We start from the raw sequence: 20,800 nt of genomic DNA, 5'->3' as shown, positions 1-20,800 counted from the left end.
AACCCATGGGTGCCCCCCCACCCCACCCATAGGTGTCCCCCCCCATAGGTGCTCCCCACCCCACCCATTGCTTACCCCCCCCACACCTATGGGTGCTCCCCACCCACCCATGGGTGCCCCCCTACCCCACCCATGGGTGCCCCCCTACCCCACCCATAGGTGCTCCCACCCCACCCATTGCTTACCCCCCCCACCCATGGGTGCCCCCCCCCCCACCCCCATGGGTGCCCCCCCCCCCCCCACCCATGGGTGCTCCCCACCCACCCATAGGTGCTCCCCCACCCATGGGTGCCCCCCCCCCCCAACCCATAGGTGTCCCTCCCCCATGGGTGCTCCCACCCCACCCATTGCTTATCCCCCCACACCTATGGGTGCTCCCACCCACCCATGGGTGCCCCCCTACCCCACCCATGGGTGCCCCCCCTACCCCACCCATAGGTGCTCCCACCCCACCCATTGCTTACCCCCCCCACCCATGGGTGCCCCCCCACCCCCCCCCCATGGGTGCCCCCACCCCACCCATAGGTGTCCCCCCCCATAGGTGCTCCCCACCCCACCCATTGCTTACCCCCCCACACCTATGGGTGCTCCCACCCACCCATGGGTGCCCCCCCACCCCACCCATAGGTGCTCCCACCCCACCCATTGCTTACCCCCCCCACCCATGGGTGCCCCCCTCACCCCCCCCACCCATGGGTGCCCAACCCCCCCCCCACCCATGGGTGCCCCCAACCCCCCCCCCACCCATGGGTGCCCCCCCAACCCCCCCCCCCATGGGTGCCCCCAACCCCCCCCCCCCCATGGGTGCCCCCCCCCCCCCCCCCCCATGGGTGCCCCACCACCCCCCCACCCATGGGTGCCCCCCCCCCCCCCACCCATGGGTGCTCCCCACCCACCCACCCATGGGTGCCCCCCCACCCCACCCATGGGTGCTCCCACCCCACCCATGGGTGCTCCCCACCCACCCATAGGTGCTCCCCCACCCATAGGTGCTCCCCACCCCACCCATTGCTTACCCCCCCCACCCATGGGTGCCCCCCCAACCCCCCCCCCCCCATGGGTGCCCCCCCCCCCCCCCCCCCCATGGGTGCCCCACCACCCCCCCACCCATGGGTGCCCCCCCCCCCCCCACCCATGGGTGCTCCCCACCCACCCACCCATGGGTGCCCCCCCACCCCACCCATGGGTGCTCCCACCCCACCCATAGGTGCTCCCCACCCCACCCATTGCTTACCCCCCCCACCCATGGGTGCCCCCCCAACCCCCCCCACCCATGGGTGCCCCCCCCCCCCCCCCCCCCACCCATGGGTGCCCCCCCCCCCCCCCCACCCATGGGTGCCACCCCAACCCCCCCACCCATGGGTGCCCCCCCCCACCCCCCCACCCATGGGTGCCCCCAACCCCCCCCCCCACCCATGGGTGCCCCCCCCCCCCCCCCCCCCATGGGTGCCCCCAACCCCCCCCCCCCACCCATGGGTGCCCCCCACCCCCCCCACCCATGGGTGCCCCCCCCCCCCCCCACCCATGGGTGCCCCCCCACCTATCTGGAAATAGGAGTAAGCAGCCAGGGGCTCGTTGACCAATCGGTCGCGCCGGGGGTTGCGGGGCCTCAGGTGCATGATGTCGCTCTCGGCCCTCTCATAGGCCAAGGACACGGAGGGGAACTGTGGGGCAGGAAGGGGGCGCTCGGGGACCCACACATCCGTGGGGCAGCCCCATGGATCCTATGGGGTACCCAGTTCCTATGGGGTAGCCCAATGGAGAAGCTCAATGGATGGATGGAGTCAATGGGGGTGACCCATATATCTATAGGGCAGCCCCATGGATCCTATGGGGTAGCCCAATGGAGAAGCTCAATGGATGGATGGAGTCAATGGGGGTGACCCATATGTCTATAGGGCAGCCCCATGGTTCCTATGGGGTAGCCCAATGGAGAAGCTCAATGGATGGATGGAGTCAATGGGGGTGACCCATATGTCTATAGGGCAGCCCCATGGATCCTATGGGGTAGCCCAATGGAGAAGCTCAATGGATGGATGGAGTCAATGGGGGTGACCCATATATCTATAGGGCAGCCCCATGGTTCCTATGGGGTACCCCAATGGAGAAGCTCAATGGATGGATGGAGTCAATGGGGGTGACCCATATATCTATAGGGCAGCCCCATGGATCCTATGGGGTACCCCAATGGAGAAGCTCAATGGATGGATGGAGTCAATGGGGGTGACCCATATATCTATAGGGCAGCCCCATGGTTCCTATGGGGTAGCCCAATGGAGAAGCTCAATGGATGGATGGAGTCAATGGGGGTGACCCATATATCTATAGGGCAGCCCCATGGATCCTATGGGGTACCCCAATGGAGAAGCTCAATGGATGGGTAGAGTCATTGGGGGTGACCCATATGTCTATAGGGCAGCCCCATGGATCCTATGGGGTACCCCAATGGAGAAGCTCAATGGATGGGTAGAGTCATTGGGGGTGACCCATATGTCTATAGGGCAGCCCCATGGATCCTATGGGGTACCCCAATGGAGAAGCTCAATGGATGGATGGAGTCAATGGGGGTGACCCATATATCTATAGGGCAGCCCCATGGATCCTATGGGGTACCCCAATGGAGAAGCTCAATGGATGGGTAGAGTCATTGGGGGTGACCCATATGTCTATAGGGCAGCCCCATGGATCCTATGGGGTACCCCAATGGAGAAGCTCAATGGATGGATGGAGTCAATGGGGGTGACCCATATGTCTATAGGGCAGCCCCATGGTTCCTATGGGGTACCCCAATGGAGAAGCTCAATGGATGGATGGAGTCAATGGGGGTGACCCATATATCTATAGGGCAGCCCCATGGATCCTATGGGGTACCCAGTTCCTATGGGGTACCCCAATGGAGAAGCTCAATGGATGGATGGAGTCAATGGGGGTGACCCATATATCTATAGGGCAGCCCCATGGATCCTATATGGGGTACCCCAATGGAGAAGCTCAATGGATGGATGGAGTCAATGGGGGTGACCCATATATCTATAGGGCAGCCCCATGGATCCTATATGGGGTACCCCAATGGAGAAGCACAATGGATGGATGGAGTCAATGGGGGTGACCCATATATCGATAGGGCAGCCCCATGGATCCTATGGGGTACCCCAATGGAGAAGCTCAATGGATGGATGGAGTCAATGGGGGTGACCCATATGTCTATAGGGCAGCCCCATGGTTCCTATGGGGTAGCCCAATGGAGAAGCTCAATGGATGGATGGAGTCAATGGGGGTGACCCATATATCTATAGGGCAGCCCCATGGATCCTATGGGGTAGCCCAATGGAGAAGCTCAATGGATGGATGGAGTCAATGGGGGTGACCCATATGTCTATAGGGCAGCCCCATGGATCCTATGGGGTACCCCAATGGAGAAGCTCAATGGATGGATGGAGTCAATGGGGGTGACCCATATATCTATAGGGCAGCCCCATGGATCCTATGGGGTACCCAGTTCCTATGGGGTAGCCCAATGGAGAAGCTCAATGGATGGATGGAGTCAATGGGGGTGACCCATATATCTATAGGGCAGCCCCATGGATCCTATGGGGTACCCCAATGGAGAAGCTCAATGGATGGATGGAGTCATTGGGGGTGACCCATATATCTATAGGGCAGCCCCATGGTTCCTATGGGGTACCCCAATGGAGAAGCTCAATGGATGGATGGAGTCAATGGGGGTGACCCATATATCTATAGGGCAGCCCCATGGATCCTATGGGGTAGCCCAATGGAGAAGCTCAATGGATGGATGGAGTCAATGGGGGTGACCCATATGTCTATAGGGCAGCCCCATGGATCCTATGGGGTACCCCAATGGAGAAGCTCAATGGATGGATGGAGTCAATGGGGGTGACCCATATATCTATAGGGCAGCCCCATGGTTCCTATGGGGTAGCCCAATGGAGAAGCTCAATGGATGGATGGAGTCAATGGGGGTGACCCATATATCTATAGGGCAGCCCCATGGATCCTATGGGGTACCCCAATGGAGAAGCTCAATGGATGGAGTCAATGGGGGTGACCCATATATCTATAGGGCAGCCCCATGGTTCCTATGGGGTAGCCCAATGGAGAAGCTCAATGGATGGATGGAGTCAATGGGGGTGACCCATATGTCTATAGGGCAGCCCCATGGATCCTATGGGGTAGCCCAATGGAGAAGCTCAATGGATGGAGTCAATGGGGGTGACCCATATATCTATAGGGCAGCCCCATGGTTCCTATGGGGTAGCCCAATGGAGAAGCTCAATGGATGGATGGAGTCAATGGGGGTGACCCATATGTCTATAGGGCAGCCCCATGGATCCTATGGGGTAGCCCAATGGAGAAGCTCAATGGATGGAGTCAATGGGGGTGACCCATATATCTATAGGGCAGCCCCATGGTTCCTATGGGGTAGCCCAATGGAGAAGCTCAATGGATGGATGGAGTCAATGGGGGTGACCCATATGTCTATAGGGCAGCCCCATGGATCCTATGGGGTACCCAGTTCCTATGGGGTACCCCAATGGAGAAGCTCAATGGATGGATGGAGTCAATGGGGGTGACCCATATGTCTATAGGGCAGCCCCATGGTTCCTATGGGGTAGCCCAATGGAGAAGCTCAATGGATGGATGGAGTCAATGGGGGTGACCCATATATCTATAGGGCAGCCCCATGGATCCTATGGGGTACCCCAATGGAGAAGCACAATGGATGGACCCTTTTCAATGGGGTGTGGATGGTCGTGACCCACACATCCATACGGGACCCCCAATGTCTCCATCATCTTCTATGGGGCACCCCTATGGAGAACCTCAATGGATGGACCCCTATCAATGGGGACTCGATGGTGGTGACCCACACATCCATATGGGACCCCCAATGCCTCCATGATCTCCTATGGGGCACCCCAATGGAGACCCTCAATGGATCGACCCTTTTCAATGGGGCCTCGATGGTGACGACCCACATACGGGACCCCCAATGCCTCCATCATCTCCTATGGGGCACCCCAATGGAGACCCTCAATGGATCGACCCTTTTCAATGGGGCCTCGATGGTGACGACCCACATATGGGACCCCCAATGTCTCCATCATCTCCTATGGGGCACCCCAATGGCGACCCTCAATGGATCGACCCTTTTCAATGGGGCCTCGATGGTGACGACCCCCATCTGCGAACCCCCACTGCCTCCATCATCTCCTATGGGGAGATGTCCCTATAGGGGAATCGGGGCGAGGAACACCCCCCCCAACCCCACCCCCCAACAATGGGGCTCACGATGTCGGTGCAGAGCTCGATGAAGAGGATGGTGATGCAGCCGAGGGGCAGGGGGATGCTGGCCGTGATGTAGATGAGGTAAGGGGTCAGCTCGGGGATGTTCTTGGTCAAGGTGTAGGCAATGGACTTCTTGAGGTTGTCGAAGATCAGGCGGCCTTTGGGGGTTGGGGGGGGGGGGTCAGGGCCTGGCCATGGGGCCAAGGACCCAAAGACCCAATGGGCAAGGAGCCAAGGAGCCAAAGACCCAATGGGCAACGAGCCAAGGACCCAAAGACCCAATGGCCACGGAGCCAAAGACCCAATGGGCAAGGACCCAATGGCCACGGAGCCAAGGACCCAATGGCCAAGGAGCCAAGGACCCAATGGTCAAGGACCCAAAGACCCAATGGCCAAGGAGCCAAGGACCCAAGGACCCAAAGACCCAATGGCCAAGGACCCAAAGACCCAAGGACCCAAGGACCCAAAGACCCAATGGTCAAGGACCCAAAGACCCAAAGACCCAAGGACCCAATGGCCAAGGACCCAAGGACCCAATGGGCAAGGAGCCAAAGACCCAATGGGCAAGGAGCCAAAGACCCAATGGGCAAGGAGCCAAAGACCCAATGGGCAAGGACCCAAAGACCCAATGGCCAAGGAGCCAAAGACCCAATGGGCAAGGACCCAAAGACCCAATGGTCAAGGACCCAAAGACCCAAAGACCCAAGGACCCAATGGCCAAGGACCCAAGGACCCAATGGCCAAGGAGCCAAAGACCCAACGGTCAAGGAGCCAAAGACCCAAGGACCCAAAGACCCAATGGCCAAGGAGCCAAAGACCCAAGGAGCCAAGGACCCAATGGCCAAGGAGCCAATGGCCAACGACCCAAAGACCAATGGACAAGGAGCCAAGGACCCAATGGTCAAGGACCCAAGGACCCAATGGTCAAGGACCCAAAGACCCAATGGTCAAGGACCCAAAGACCCAATGGTCAAGGACCCAAAGACCAAGGACCCAAAGACCCAATGACCAAAGACCCAAGGACCCAATGGCCAAGGACCCAAAGACCCAATGGTCAAGGACCCAATGACCAAGGACCCAAAGACCCAATGGCCAAGGAGCTAAAGACCCAAGGACCCAATGGCCAAAGACCCAAGGACCCAATGGGCAAGGACCCAAGGACCCAAGGACCCAATGGCCAAGGACCCAAAGACCCAATGGCCAAGGACCCAAAGACCCAATGGCCAAGGACCCAAAGAGCCAAGGACCCAATGGACAAGGACCCAAGCACCCAATGGTCAAGGACCCAAAGACCCAATGGCCAAAGACCCAATGGCCAAGGACCCAATGACCAAGGACCCAATGACCCAAAGACCCAATGGCCAAGGACCCAAAGACCCAATGGGGGTGCCCGAACCCTCATAGACCTCAACGTTGGGTCCCCAAACCCCCATAGACCTCAATGTTGGGTCCCCAAACCCTCATAGACCTCAACATTGGGTCCCCAAACCCCCATAGACCTCAACGTTGGGCACCCAAACCCCCATAGACCTCAACGTTGGGTCCCCAAACCCCCATCGACCTCAATATTGTGTCCCCAAACCCCCATAGACCTCAACGTTGGGTCCCCAAACCCCCATCGACCTCAATATTGTGTCCCCAAACCCCCATAGACCTCAACGTTGGGTCCTCAAACCCCCATAGACCTCAACGTTGGGTACCCAAAGACCCATCGACCTCAATGTTGGGTCCCCAAACCCCCATAGACCTCAACGTTGGGTACCCAAAGACCCATAGACCTCAACGTTGAGTACCCAAAGACCCATCGACCTCAACGCTGGGTCCCCAAACCCCCATAGACCTCAACGTTGGGTACCCAAACCCCCATAGACCTCAACGTTGGGCACCCAAACCCCCATAGACCTCAACGTTGGGTACCCAAACCCCCATAGACCTCAACGTTGGGTCCCCAAACCCTCATAGACCTCAACGTTGGGTACCCAAAGACCCATCGACCTCAACGTTGGGTACCCAAAGACCCATTGACCTCAACGTTGGGTACCCAAAGACCCATTGACCTCAACGTTGGGTCCCCAAAGACCCATCGACCTCAACGTTGGGTACCCAAACCCCCATAGACCTCAACGTTGGGTCCCCAAACCCCCATAGACCTCAACGTTGGGTCCCCAAACCCTCATAGACCTCAACGTTGGGTACCCAAAGACCCATCGACCTCAACGCTGGGTCCCCAAACCCCCATCGACCTCAACGTTGGGTACCCAAAGACCCATTGACCTCAACGTTGGGTACCCAAACCCCCATAGACCTCAACGTTGGGCACCCAAACCCCCATAGACCTCAACGTTGGGTACCCAAAGACCCATCGACCTCAACGTTGGGTACCCAAACCCCCATAGACCACGCTGTTGGGTCCCCAAAGCCCCATAGACCTCAACGTTGGGTCCCCAAACCCCCATCGACCTCAATATTGTGTCCCCAAACCCCCATAGACCTCAACGTTGGGTACCCAAAGACTCATTGACCTCAACGTTGGGTCCCCAAACCCCCATAGACCTCAACGTTGGGTACCCAAAGACCCATTGACCTCAACGTTGGGTACCCAAACCCCCATCGACCTCAACGTTGGGTACCCAAAGACCCATCGACCTCAACGTTGGGTACCCAAAGACCCATTGACCTCAACGTTGGGTACCCAAACCCCCATCGACCTCAACGTTGGGTACCCAAAGACCCATAGACCTCAACGTTGGGCACCCAAACCCCCATCAACCTCAATGTCGGGTCCGTCCCCCCCACCCCCGCCCCATTGCGCCCCACGGCCCCCTCGCACCCTGCTCGACGCCGGTGACGATGGAGGCGAAGTTGTCGTCCAATAGGATCATGTCGGCGGCGTTCTTGGCGGCGTCGGAGCCGGCGATGCCCATGGCCACGCCGATGTCGGCCTTCTTCAACGCCGGCGAATCGTTGACGCCGTCGCCCGTCACCGCCACGATGGCGCCCTAGGGGATGGGGATGTGGGGTGGGGGCGTTGGGGATGGGGGGGTGGGGATGGGGGGGTTGGGGTGGGGATGTGGGGTGCAGGAGGAGCCAAGGAGGCTAAGAGGGAAGACCCAGAGAGCCCCATACCCTCACATACCCCATACGCCACACTCCATATCCCATACCCCATATCCTATATCCCATATCCCATGCCCCATATCCCATATCCCATATCCCACACCCCATACCTGACGCCCCATATCCCATACCCCACATCCCATACCCCATATCCCACACCCCATATACCATACCCCATATCCCATATCCCATATCCCACACCCCATACCTGACGCCCCATATCCCATACCCCACATCCCATACCCCATATCCCACACCCCATATACCATACCCCATATCCCATATCCCATATCCCATACTCCATGACTACCTGACGCCCCATATCCCACACCCCGCATCCCATACCCCATATCCCACACCCCATATACCATACCCCATATCCCATACTCCATACCCCATACCCCACATCCCATACCCCATATCCCATACTCCATACCCCATACTCCATACCCCATACCCCACATCCCATACCCCATATCCCATACTCCATACCCCATACTCCATACCCCATACCCCACATCCCATACCCCATACCCCACACCCCACATCCCATACCCCACACCCCATACCCCATACCCCACACCCCACACCCCACAACCCACACCCCATATCCCATACCCCATATCCCATATCCCATACCCCATACCCCATATCCCATACCCCACACAACACACCCCACACCCCATACCCCATACCCCACACCCCATACCCCATATCCCACAGCCCATATCCCACACCCCATATCCCATACCCCATACCCACACCCCACACCCCACACCCCCCATCCCATGTCCCACCAGCCGCTGGCAGCTCTCCACTATCACCAGCTTCTGCTGTGGGGACGTGCGGGCAAAAACCATCTCGGGGTGGGTCCGGAGGAGACCCTCGAGGGCTTCCGGTGTCATGGCCGCCAGCTCGGCCCCCGTCACCACCCGAGCCCGGGCTTGCCTGGGGGTCACACAGGGGACTTGTGGGTCCTCGGAGCCCCATCTGTGGGGCTGGAGCACGCCCAGGTGGGGTGGTGGCTACCAGGGGCCTTCAATGGCTACCATAGACCAGCAATGGCCACCATAGACCATCAATGGCCGCCGTAGACCATCAATGGCTACCATGGTCTAGACCCCTGTCCTTGGTGCTGAAGCACCCCAAGACATGGTGGTGGCCACCATGGGCCACCAATGGCCACCATTGACCATCAATGGCCGCCATGGTCTAGACCCCTGTCCTTGGTGCTGAAGCACCCCAAGACATGGTGGTGGCCACCATGGGCCATCAATGGCTACCATAGACCATTAATGGTCACCATGGGCCACCAATGGCCACCATTGACCATCAATGGCCGCCATGGTCTAGACCCCTGTCCTTGGTGCTGAAGCGCCCCAAAACATGGTGGTGGCCACCATGGGCCATCAATGGCTACCATAGACCATTAATGGCCACCATGGGCCACCAATGGCCACCATTGACCATCAATGGCCGCCATGGTCTAGACCCCTGTCCTTGGTGCTGAAGCGCCCCAAGACATGGTGGTGGCCACCATGGGCCATCAATGGCCACCATAGACCATTAATGGTCACCATGGGCCACCAATGGCCACCATTGACCATTAATGGCCACCATAGATCATCAATGGCCACCATAGTCCCTCAAGGGCCACCGTAGGCCATCAATGGCCACCATAGGCCATTGATATCAACCACGCTCCACCAATGGCCACCATGGGCCACCAGTGTCTACCATAAAACACCAATGGCAACCATGGTCCATCAATGGCCACCTTAGGCCATCGATATCAACCATGGTCCACCAATGGCCACCATAATCCCTCAATGGCCACCATTGGCCACCAATGACTTCCATTGGCCACCAATGTCCGCCATGGGCCATAAATGGCCACCATGGTCCATCCATGGCCACCATTGGCCACCAATGACCTCCATTGGCCCCCAATGACCTCCATTGGCCCCCAATGACCTCCATTGGCCCCCAAAGACCTCCATTGGCCCCCAAAGACCTCCATTGGCCACCAATGTGCTCCATTGGCCACCAATGACCTCCATTGGCCCCCAAAGACCTCCATTGGCCACCAATGACCTCCATTGGCCACCAATGACCTCCATTGGCCACCAATGACCTCCATTGGCCACCAATGACCTCCATAGGCCACCAATGACCTCCATTGGCCACCAATGTGCTCCATTGGCCCCCAATGACCTCCATTGGCCTCCAAAGACCTCCATTGGCCACCAATGACCTCCATTGGCCCCCAATGTGCTCCATTGGCCACCAATGACCTCCATTGGCAACCAATGACCTCCATAGGCCACCCATGACCTCCATTGGCCACCAATGACCTCCATTGGCCACCAATGACCTCCAATGGCCCCCAATGACCTCCATTGGCCACCAATGACCTCCATAGGCCACCAATGACCTCCATTGGCCACCAAAGACCTCCATTGGCCCCCAATGACCTCCATTGGCCCCCAATGACCTCCATTGGCCACCAATGTCCTCCATTGGCCCCCAAAGACCTCCATTGGCCCCCAATGACCTCCATTGGCCCCCAAAGACCTCCATTGGCCCCCAAAGACCTCCATTGGCCACCAATGTGCTCCATTGGCCACCAATGACCTCCATTGGCCCCCAAAGACCTCCATTGGCCCCCAAAGACCTCCATTGGCCACCAATGACCTCCATTGGCCACCAATGACCTCCATTGGCCCCCAATGACCTCCATTGCCCACCAATGACCTCCATTGGCCCCCAATGACCTCCATTGGCCACCAATGTGCTCCATTGGCCCCCAATGACCTCCATTGGCCCCCAATGACCTCCATTGGCCACGAATGACCTCCATTGGCCCCCAATGACCTCCATTGGCCACCAATGTCTCCCGCAGGCCACCAATGACCTCCATTGGCCCCCAATGACCTCCATTGGCCCCCAATGACCTCCATTGGCCACGAATGACCTCCATTGGCCCCCAATGACCTCCATTGGCCCCCAATGACCTCCATTGGCCACCAATGACCTCCATTGGCCCCCAATGACCTCCATTGGCCACCAATGACCTCCATTGGCCCCCAATGACCTCCATTGGCCCCCAATGACCTCCATTGGCCACCAATGACCTCCATTGGCCCCCAATGACCTCCATTGGCCACCAATGACCTCCATTGGCCCCCAATGACCTTCATTGGCCACCAATGACCTCCATTGGCCCCTAATGACCTCCATTGGCCACCAATGACCTCCAATGGCCCCCAATGACCTCCATTGGCCCCCAATGACCTCCATTGGCCCCCAAAGACCTCCATTGGCCCCCAAAGACCTCCATTGGCCACCAATGACCTCCATTGTCCACCAATGACCTCCATTGGCCACCAATGACCTCCATTGGCCCCCAAAAACCTCCATTGGCCACCAATGATCTCCATTGGCCACCAATGACCTCCATTGGCCACCAATGACCTCCATTGCCCCCCAATGACCTCCATTGGCCACCAATGACCTCCATTGGCCCCCAAAAACCTCCATTGGCCACCAATGACCTCCATTGGCCCCCAGTGACCTCCATTGGCCACGAATGACCTCCATTGGCCCCCAATGACCTCCATTGGCCCCCAATGACCTCCATTGGCCACCAATGACCTCCATTGGCCACCAATGGCCACGCTGCTCCCACCTGGGGTCCACGCGCTCCAAGGGCACCCTCAGCCTCGCCGCCACCTCCTCGGGGGTCTCGCTGCCCTCGGAGATGATGCCCACAGCGGCCGCGATGGCCTTGGCCGTGATGGGGTGGTCCCCGGTCACCATGATCACCTATGGGGGGGGGGCAAGGGGTGGGAGGAGGCAGTGTGGGCAGCAATGACCCCATATCCCATACCCCACATCCCATACCCCATATCCCATACCCCACATCCCATACCCCATATCCCATACCCCACATCACATATGCCATATCCCATACCCCACATCCCATACCCCATATCCCATACCCCACATCCCATACCCCATATCCTATATCCCAAACCCCATATCCCATATCTCATATCCCATATCAGATACATCATACCCTATATCCCATACCCCATACCCCATATTCCATACTCCAAACCCCATTCCCCATACCCCATACCCCATATTCTGTACAACATATCCCATACCCCATATCCTATACCCCGTACCCCATATCTCATATCCTATATCCCATACCCCATATCCCATACCCCATACCATATATCTCATATCCTATACCCCATATCCCATACCCCATACCCCATATCCAATATCTCATATCCTATATCCCATACCCCATATCCTCTATCCCATATCTCATATCCTATATCCCATACTCCATATCCCATATCAGATACCCCATACCCCATATCCCATACAACATATCCCATACCCCATATCCCATAGCACATATCCCATACCCCACATTATCCCACATTATCCGAACCATAACCGTAACCCTAACCCACATTATCCCCCATTATCCCCCTTTATCCTCCATTATCCCCCACCGTGATCCCCCATTATCCCCCACTATCCATTATCCTAACCATAACCTTAACTGTAACCCTAACCCACATTATCCCATGTTATCCCCCATTATCCCCCGTTATCCCCCATTATAACCCATTATACCCCATTATAACCCCATTGTAACTAACTCTAACCATAACCATAACCATAACCGTAACCATAACCGTAACCGTAACCCTAACCCACGTTATCCCACATTATACCCCATTTTAACCCCATTATAACATCATTATACCCCATTATCCCCCCATTATCCTCCATTATCCCCATTGTCCCCCATTATCCCCCATTATAACCCCATTGTAACCCATTATAACCCCATTATCCCCCATTATCCCTCATTATAACCCCATTATAACCCCATTATCCCCCATTATCCCTCATTATAACCCCATTATCCCCCATTATCCCCCATTATAACCCATTATAACCCCATTATCCCCCATTATAACCCCATTATCCCCCATTATAACCCCATTATCCCCCCATTATCCCCCATTATAACCCCATTATCCCCCCATTATCCCCCATTATAACCCCATTATCCCCCATTATAACCCCATTACCCCCCATTATAACCCCATTATAACCCCATTATCCCCCATTATAACCCCATTACCCCCCATTATAACCCCATTACCCCCCATTATAACCCCATTACCCCCCATTATAACCCCATTACCCCCCATTATAACCCCATTATAACCCCATTATAACCCCATTATAACCCCATTATCCCCCCATTATAACCCCATTACCCCCCATTATAACCCCATTACCCCCCATTATCCCCCATTACCCCCCATTACCCCATACCCTGATCCCCGCCGTCCGGCACTTGAGCACGGCCTGGGGCACGGTGGCCCGGGGGGGGTCGATCATGGCCACGAGGCCGCTGAAGCAGAGCCCGGAGGCCAAGGCCGGGAGCTCCTCGGGGTCCCCATCCGGAGGCACGGAGCCGGCGGGGAGCCAGCGGGAACAGAACCCTGTGGGGTGGGGGGTGGGATATGGGGTATGGGGTGTGGGGTATGGGGTATGGGGTATGGGATATGGGATATGGGGTATGGGATATGGGGTATGGGGTGTGGGGTATGGGGTATGGGGTATGGGATATGGGGTATGGGGTATGGGGTATGGGGTATGGGATATGGGATATGGGGTATGGGGTATGGGATATGGGGTATGGGGTATGGGATATGGGGTATGGGGTATTGGGTATGGGATATGGGGTATGGGGTATGGATATGGGATATGGGATATTATGGGATGTGCCCCCACTCACCCAGGACCCTCTCTCCGCGCCCCCCAAGCTCCGCATAGGCCCCCTCGAAGGCCTCCCTCCATTGGGGGTCCAGGGGCAGCTCCTGGCCCTTGAGCAGGACGTGGCTGCAGCGCTCCAGGACCCGCTCGGGGGCACCCTTCAGCACCAGCACCTGCCGCTCCCCGGCCTCGTGGACGGACACCTATGGGTGCCAATGGGGTGCTATGGGTGCCTATGGGGGCTATGGGGGGCTATGGGGGGCTATGGGTGCTATGGGGGCTATGGGTGCCTATGGGGGCTATGGGGGGCTATGGGTGCCTATGGGGGCTATGGGGGGCTATGGGTGCCTATGGGGGGCTATGGGTGCCTATGGGGGCTATGGGGGGCTATGGGGGGCTATGGGGGTCAATGGGTGCTATGGGGGGCTATGGGGGGCTATGGGTGCTATGGGGAGCTATGGGGGGCTATGGGGGCCTATGGGGGGCTATGGGTGCCTATGGGGGCTATGGGGGGCTATGGGGGGCTATGGGTGCTATGGGGGGCTATGGGGGGCTATGGGGGCCTAAGGGGTGCTATGGGTGTCTATGGGGGGCTATGGGGGCCTATGGGTGCTATGGGGGGCTATGGGGGGCTATGGGGGGCTATGGGGGGCTATGGGTGTCAATGGGTGCTATGGGGGGCTATGGGGGCCTATGGGTGCCAGTGGGGTCTATGGATGCCTATGGGTGCTATGGGGGCTATGAGGGGCTACGGGGGCCTATGGGTGCTATGGGGGGCTATGGGGGGCTATGGGTGCTATGGGGGGCTATGGGGGCCTATGGGGGCCTATGGGGTGCTATGGGGGCCTATGGGGGGCTATGGGTGCCAGTGGGGTCTATGGGTGTCAATGGGTGCTATGGGGGGCTATGGGGGCCTATGGGGTGCTATGGGTGCCTATGGGTGCTATGGGTGCCAATGGGGTGCTATGGGGGGCTATGGGGGGCCTATGGGGGGCTATGGGTGCCTATGAGGGCTATGAGTGTCAGTGGGGGGCTATGGGGGCCTATGAGTGCTATGGGGGCTAATGGGGGGCTATGGGGGCTATGGGGGCTTATGGGGGCTATGGGGGCCTATGGGGGCTATGGGTGCCAATGGGGGCTATGGGTGCCTATGGGTGCTATGGGTGCCAATGGGGTGTATGGGTGCCAATGGGGCCTACGGGTGCCAATGGGGTCTATGGGTGCCAATGGGGCCTACGGGTGCTAATGGTATCTTTGGGTCCCTTCAGGGTCTATGGGTCCCATCAAGGCTTATGGGTTTAACCAAGGTCCTTTGGGTCCCACCAGGTCATTGGGGTCCCACCAGGGGCTATGGGGGCTCAGCATCGCCCCCATTGTCCCCATTGGTTGACGCCATTGACCTCATTGAGCCCATTGCCCCCATTGACCCCATTGATCCCATTGACCTCATTGACCCCATTGATCCCATTGACCCCATTGACCCCATTGATCCCATTGACCCCATTGATGTCATTGATCCCATTGCCCCCATTGACCTCATTGATCCCATTGACCCCATTGACGTCATTGATCCCATTGACCCCGTTGACTTCATTGATCCCATTGACCCCGTTGACCCCATTGACCCCATTGATCCCATTGCCCCCATTGACCCCATTGATCCCATTGACCCCGTTGACTTCATTGATCCCATTGACACCGTTGACCCCATTGATCCCATTGCCCCATTGACCTCATTGATCCCATTGCCCCATTGACCTCATTGATCCCATTGCCCCCATTGACCTCATTGCCCCCATTGCCCCCATTGACCCCATTGATCCCATTGACCTCATTGATCCCATTGACCTCATTGAGCCCATTGCCCCCATTGAGCCCATTGACCCCATTGATCCCATTGACCTCATTGATCCCATTGACCTCATTGAGCCCATTGCCCCCATTGACCCCATTGCCCCCATTGACCCCATTGACCCCATTGATCCCATTGACCTCATTGAGCCCATTGCCCCCATTGACCCCATTGACCCCATTGATCCCATTGACCTCATTGAGCCCATTGCCCCCATTGACCCCATTGCCCCCATTGATCCCATTGACCTCATTGATCCCATTGACCTCATTGATCCCATTGACCCCATTGATCCCATTGACCCCATTGACCCCATTGATCCCATTGACCTCATTGATCCCATTGACCTCATTGACTTCATTTACCCCATTGATCCCATTGACCCCATTGCCCCCATTGACCCCATTGACCCCATTGCCCCCATTGCCCCCATTGACCTCATTGATCCCATTGACCCCGTTGACTTCATTGACCCCATTGATCCCATTGACCCCATTGCCCCCATTGCCCCCATTGCCCCCATTGACCCCATTGATCCCATTGACCCCATTGACCCCATTGACCCCATTGATCCCATTGACCTCATTGATCCCATTGACCTCATTGATCCCATTGCCCCCATTGACCTCATTGATCCCATTGATCCCATTGACCTCATTGATCCCATTGACCCCATTGATCCCATTGACCCCATTGACCCCATTGATCCCATTGACCTCATTGATCCCATTGACCTCATTGACTTCATTTACCCCATTGATCCCATTGACCCCATTGCCCCCATTGACCCCATTGACCCCATTGCCCCCATTGCCCCCATTGACCTCATTGATCCCATTGACCCCGTTGACTTCATTGACCCCATTGATCCCATTGACCCCATTGCCCCCATTGCCCCCATTGCCCCCATTGACCCCATGGATCCCATTGACCCCATTGACCCCATTGACCCCATTGACCCCATTGATCCCATTGACCTCATTGATCCCATTGACCCCATTGACCCCATTGATCCCATTGACCCCATTGACCCCATTGATCCCATTGACCTCATTGATCCCATTGACCCCATTGACTTCATTGATCCCATTGTCCTCATTGATCCCATTGACATCATTGACTTCATTGATCCCATTGAGCCCATTGCCCCCATTGCCCCCATTGACCTCATTGATCCCATTGACCCCATTGACCCCATTGACCCCATTGATCCCATTGACCCCATTGACCCCATTGATCCCATTGACCCCATTGATCCCATTGATCCCATTGACCCCATTGACCCCATTGATCCCATTGCCCCCATTGACCCCATTGATCCCATTGCCCCCATTGATCCCATTGACCCCATTGACCCCATTGATCCCATTGACCCCATTGACCTCATTGATCCCATTGACCTCATTGACTTCATTGATCCCATTGAGCCCATTACCCCCATTACCCCCATTACCCCCATTCCCCCCATTGCCCCCATTGCCCCCCATTCCCCCCATTGCCCCATTGCATCACCTGGAACTTGTTGCTGGAGTTAAAGGGCAGCTCCACCACCTTTGGGAACCGGGCCCTCAGCGCCGCCACCGGCCCCAACGTCACCTCCGCGAACTTCAGCAGCGCCGTCTCCGACGCGTCACCGATGACGTCACGCTAAAAGGGGGAGGGGCCGCCGTAAGGGGGCGGGGACACGGACCCATAGGGCCGCTACTACGCACATAGCAGGTCCCTATATGAACTTCCCAGCCCCATATATGGTCCTTATAAGGCCCTCTCAGCCCCATATATGGTCCCTAAAGGATCCTCCCAGCCCCACATATGGTCCCTAAAGGCTCCTCCCAGCCCCATATATGGTCCTTATAAGGCTCTCTCAGCCCCATATATGGTCCCTAAAGGCTCCTCCCAGCCCCATATATGGTCCCTAAAGGCTCCTCCCAGCCCCATATATGGTCCCTAAAGATGCCTCTCAGCCCCATATATGGTCCCTAAAGACCCCTCCCAGCCCCATATATGGTCCCTAAAGGCTCCTCCCAGCCCCATATATGGTCCCTAAAGATGCCTCTCAGCCCCATATATGGTCCCTAAAGACCCCTCCCAGCCCCATATATGGTCCCTAAAGATGCCTCTCAGCCCCATATATGGTCCCTAAGGGCTCCTCTCAGCCCCATATATGGTGCCTAAAGACCCCTATCAGCCCCATATATGGTCCCTAAAGGCTCCTCCCAGCCCCATATATGGTCCCTAAAGGCTCCTCCCACCTCCATATATGGTCCCTAAAGGCTCCTCCCAGCCCCATATATGGTCCCTAAAGATGCCTCTCAGCCCCACATATGGTCCCTAAAGGCTCCTCCCAGCCCCATATATGGTGCCTAAAGACACCTCTCAGCCCCATATATGGTCCCTAAAGATGCCTCTCAGCCCCATATATGGTCCCTAAGGGCTCCTCTCAGCCCCATATATGGTCCCTAAAGACGCCTCTCAGCCCCATATATGGTCCCTAAAGGCTCCTCCCAGCCCCATATATGGTCCCTAAAAGCTCCTCCGAGCCCCATATATGGTCCCTAAAGGCTCCTCCCACCTCCATATATGGTCCCTAAAGGCTCCTCCCAGCCCCATATATGGTCCCTAAAGACACCTCTCAGCCCCATATATGGTCCCTAAAGATGCCTCTCAGCCCCATATATGGTCCCTAAGGGCTCCTCTCAGCCCCATATATGGTCCCTAAAGACGCCTCTCAGCCCCATATATGGTCCCTAAAGGCTCCTCCCAGCCCCATATATGGTCCCTAAAAGCTCCTCCGAGCCCCATATATGGTCCCTAAAGGCTCCTCCCACCTCCATATATGGTCCCTAAAGGCTCCTCCCAGCCCCATATATGGTCCCTAAAGACCCCTCTCAGCCCCATAAGCCCCTCCAGCCCCATATAATGTCCTCATAGACACCTCCCAGCCCCATGAGCCCATCCCAGCCCCATAGAGGGTCCCTATAAACCCCTCCCACCCCCATATAAGGTCTCTATAGGCACCTCCCACCTCCATATAGGGTGCCTATAAGCCCCTTTGGGGCCCATTAGCTGCCAGTAGATCCATCTCAGCCCCATAAGCATCCTATATGCCCATCCCAGCCCTATACTGGGCTCTATAGGCCCTTTCCAGCCCCATAAGCTCCCTATAGGTTCACCTCAGCCTCATAGAGGGCCCCTCTCAGCCCCATAAGCTCCATACAAGCCCCTACCAGCCCCACATAGGATCCCTATATACCCTTCCAGCCCCATAAGCACCCTATACCTTCCTTTCAGCCCCACCTAGGGTCCATATAAGCCCCATATAGGGTGCCTAAAAGTCCCTCCGAGCCCCATAAGCGCCCAAACCCCCATCTAACCCCTATAGAAAGCCCATATAACCCCCTTGCAGCCCCATATAACCCCCTGGCAGCCCCATATAACCCCCTTGCAGCCCCATATAACCCCCTTGCAGCCCCATATAACCCCCTGGCAGCCCCATATAACCCCCTGGCAGCCCCATATAACCCCCTGGCAGCCCCATATAACCCCCTTGCAGCCCCATATAACCCCCTGGCAGCCCCATATAACCCCCTTGCAGCCCCCTATAACCCCCTTGCAACCCCATATAACCCCCTTGCAGCCCCATATAACCCCCTTGCAACCCCATATAACCCCTTGCAGCCCCATATAACCCCCTTGCAGCCCCATATAACCCCCTTGCAACCCCATATAACCCCTTGCAGCCCCATATAACCCCCTTGCAGCCCCATATAACCCCCTTGCAACCCCATATAACCCCCTTGCAGCCCCATATAACCCCCTTGCAACCCCATATAACCCCCTTGCAGCCCCATATAACCCCCTTGCAGCCCCATATAACCCCCTGGCAGCCCCATATAACCCCCTTGCAGCCCCATATAACCCCCTTGCAGCCCCATATAACCCCCTGGCAGCCCATATAACCCCCTTGCAGCCCCATATAACCCCCTTGCAGCCCCATATAACCCCCTTGCAACCCCATATAACCCCCTTGCAACCCCATATAACCCCCTTGCAGCCCCATATAACCCCCTTGCAACCCCCTATAACCCCCTTGCAACCCCATATAACCCCCTTGCAGCCCCATATAAGCCCCCTATAGGTCTCACCTTGGCTATAGGGACGTTGTCCTGGCCTGGCTTGAACTGGGCCCTATTGCAGAGGGCGATGATGCGGCTCAGCATGGTCCAGGTCTCTGAGGACTGGTCGAAGCTCTGCCCTGGGGTGGTGGGGCAGGAGGGATGAGGGCACCATAGGGGTGTATAGGGGCCATATATGGGGCTGGGAGAGGTGGTTATGGACCTTATCGCCCATAACCTATAGGGATGGAAGGGACCCATAACGACCTATAGGGATGGAAGGGACCCATCATGACCTATAGGGATGGAAGGGACCCATCATGACCTATAGGGATGGAAGGGACCCATCATGACCTATAGGGATGGAAGGGACCCATAATGACCTATAGGGATGGAAGGGACCCATAATGACCTATAGGGATGGAAGGGACCCATAATGACCTATAGGGATGGAAGGGTCCCATCATGACCCATAGGGATGGAAGGGACCCATCATGACCTATAGGGATGGTAGGGACCCATAATGACCTATAGGGATGGAAGGGACCCATAATGACCTATAGGGATGGAAGGGACCCATCATGACCTATAA

General features: G+C 57.0%; 1 protein-coding gene across 1 annotated transcript in view; it reads right to left on the bottom strand.

Annotated features, from left to right (window-relative positions):
• LOC133264401 (potassium-transporting ATPase alpha chain 1-like) overlaps positions 1–20,348 on the bottom strand; it is a gene marked incomplete at its 5' end in the record, with an annotated part of 35,308 nt that extends 14,960 nt beyond the window's left edge. Inside the window, 9 exon segments of the mRNA XM_061444350.1 lie at positions 1,541–1,664; positions 5,314–5,468; positions 8,141–8,309; positions 9,225–9,375; positions 12,116–12,252; positions 13,798–13,967; positions 14,264–14,444; positions 17,606–17,740; positions 20,239–20,348. Coding sequence (XP_061300334.1) covers positions 1,541–1,664; positions 5,314–5,468; positions 8,141–8,309; positions 9,225–9,375; positions 12,116–12,252; positions 13,798–13,967; positions 14,264–14,444; positions 17,606–17,740; positions 20,239–20,348 — 1,332 coding nt within the window.
• Between the last annotated feature and the right edge of the window lie 452 nt (positions 20,349–20,800).

Source organism: Pezoporus flaviventris, unplaced genomic scaffold (genome assembly GCF_033815535.1).
Source record: "Pezoporus flaviventris isolate CSIRO_AGI_PZ_B2104156 unplaced genomic scaffold, CSIRO_AGI_Pfla_v1 ptg000827l, whole genome shotgun sequence".
Lineage (NCBI taxonomy): Eukaryota > Metazoa > Chordata > Aves > Psittaciformes > Psittacidae > Pezoporus > Pezoporus flaviventris.
This window is presented reverse-complemented; position numbering and strand designations above follow the sequence as displayed.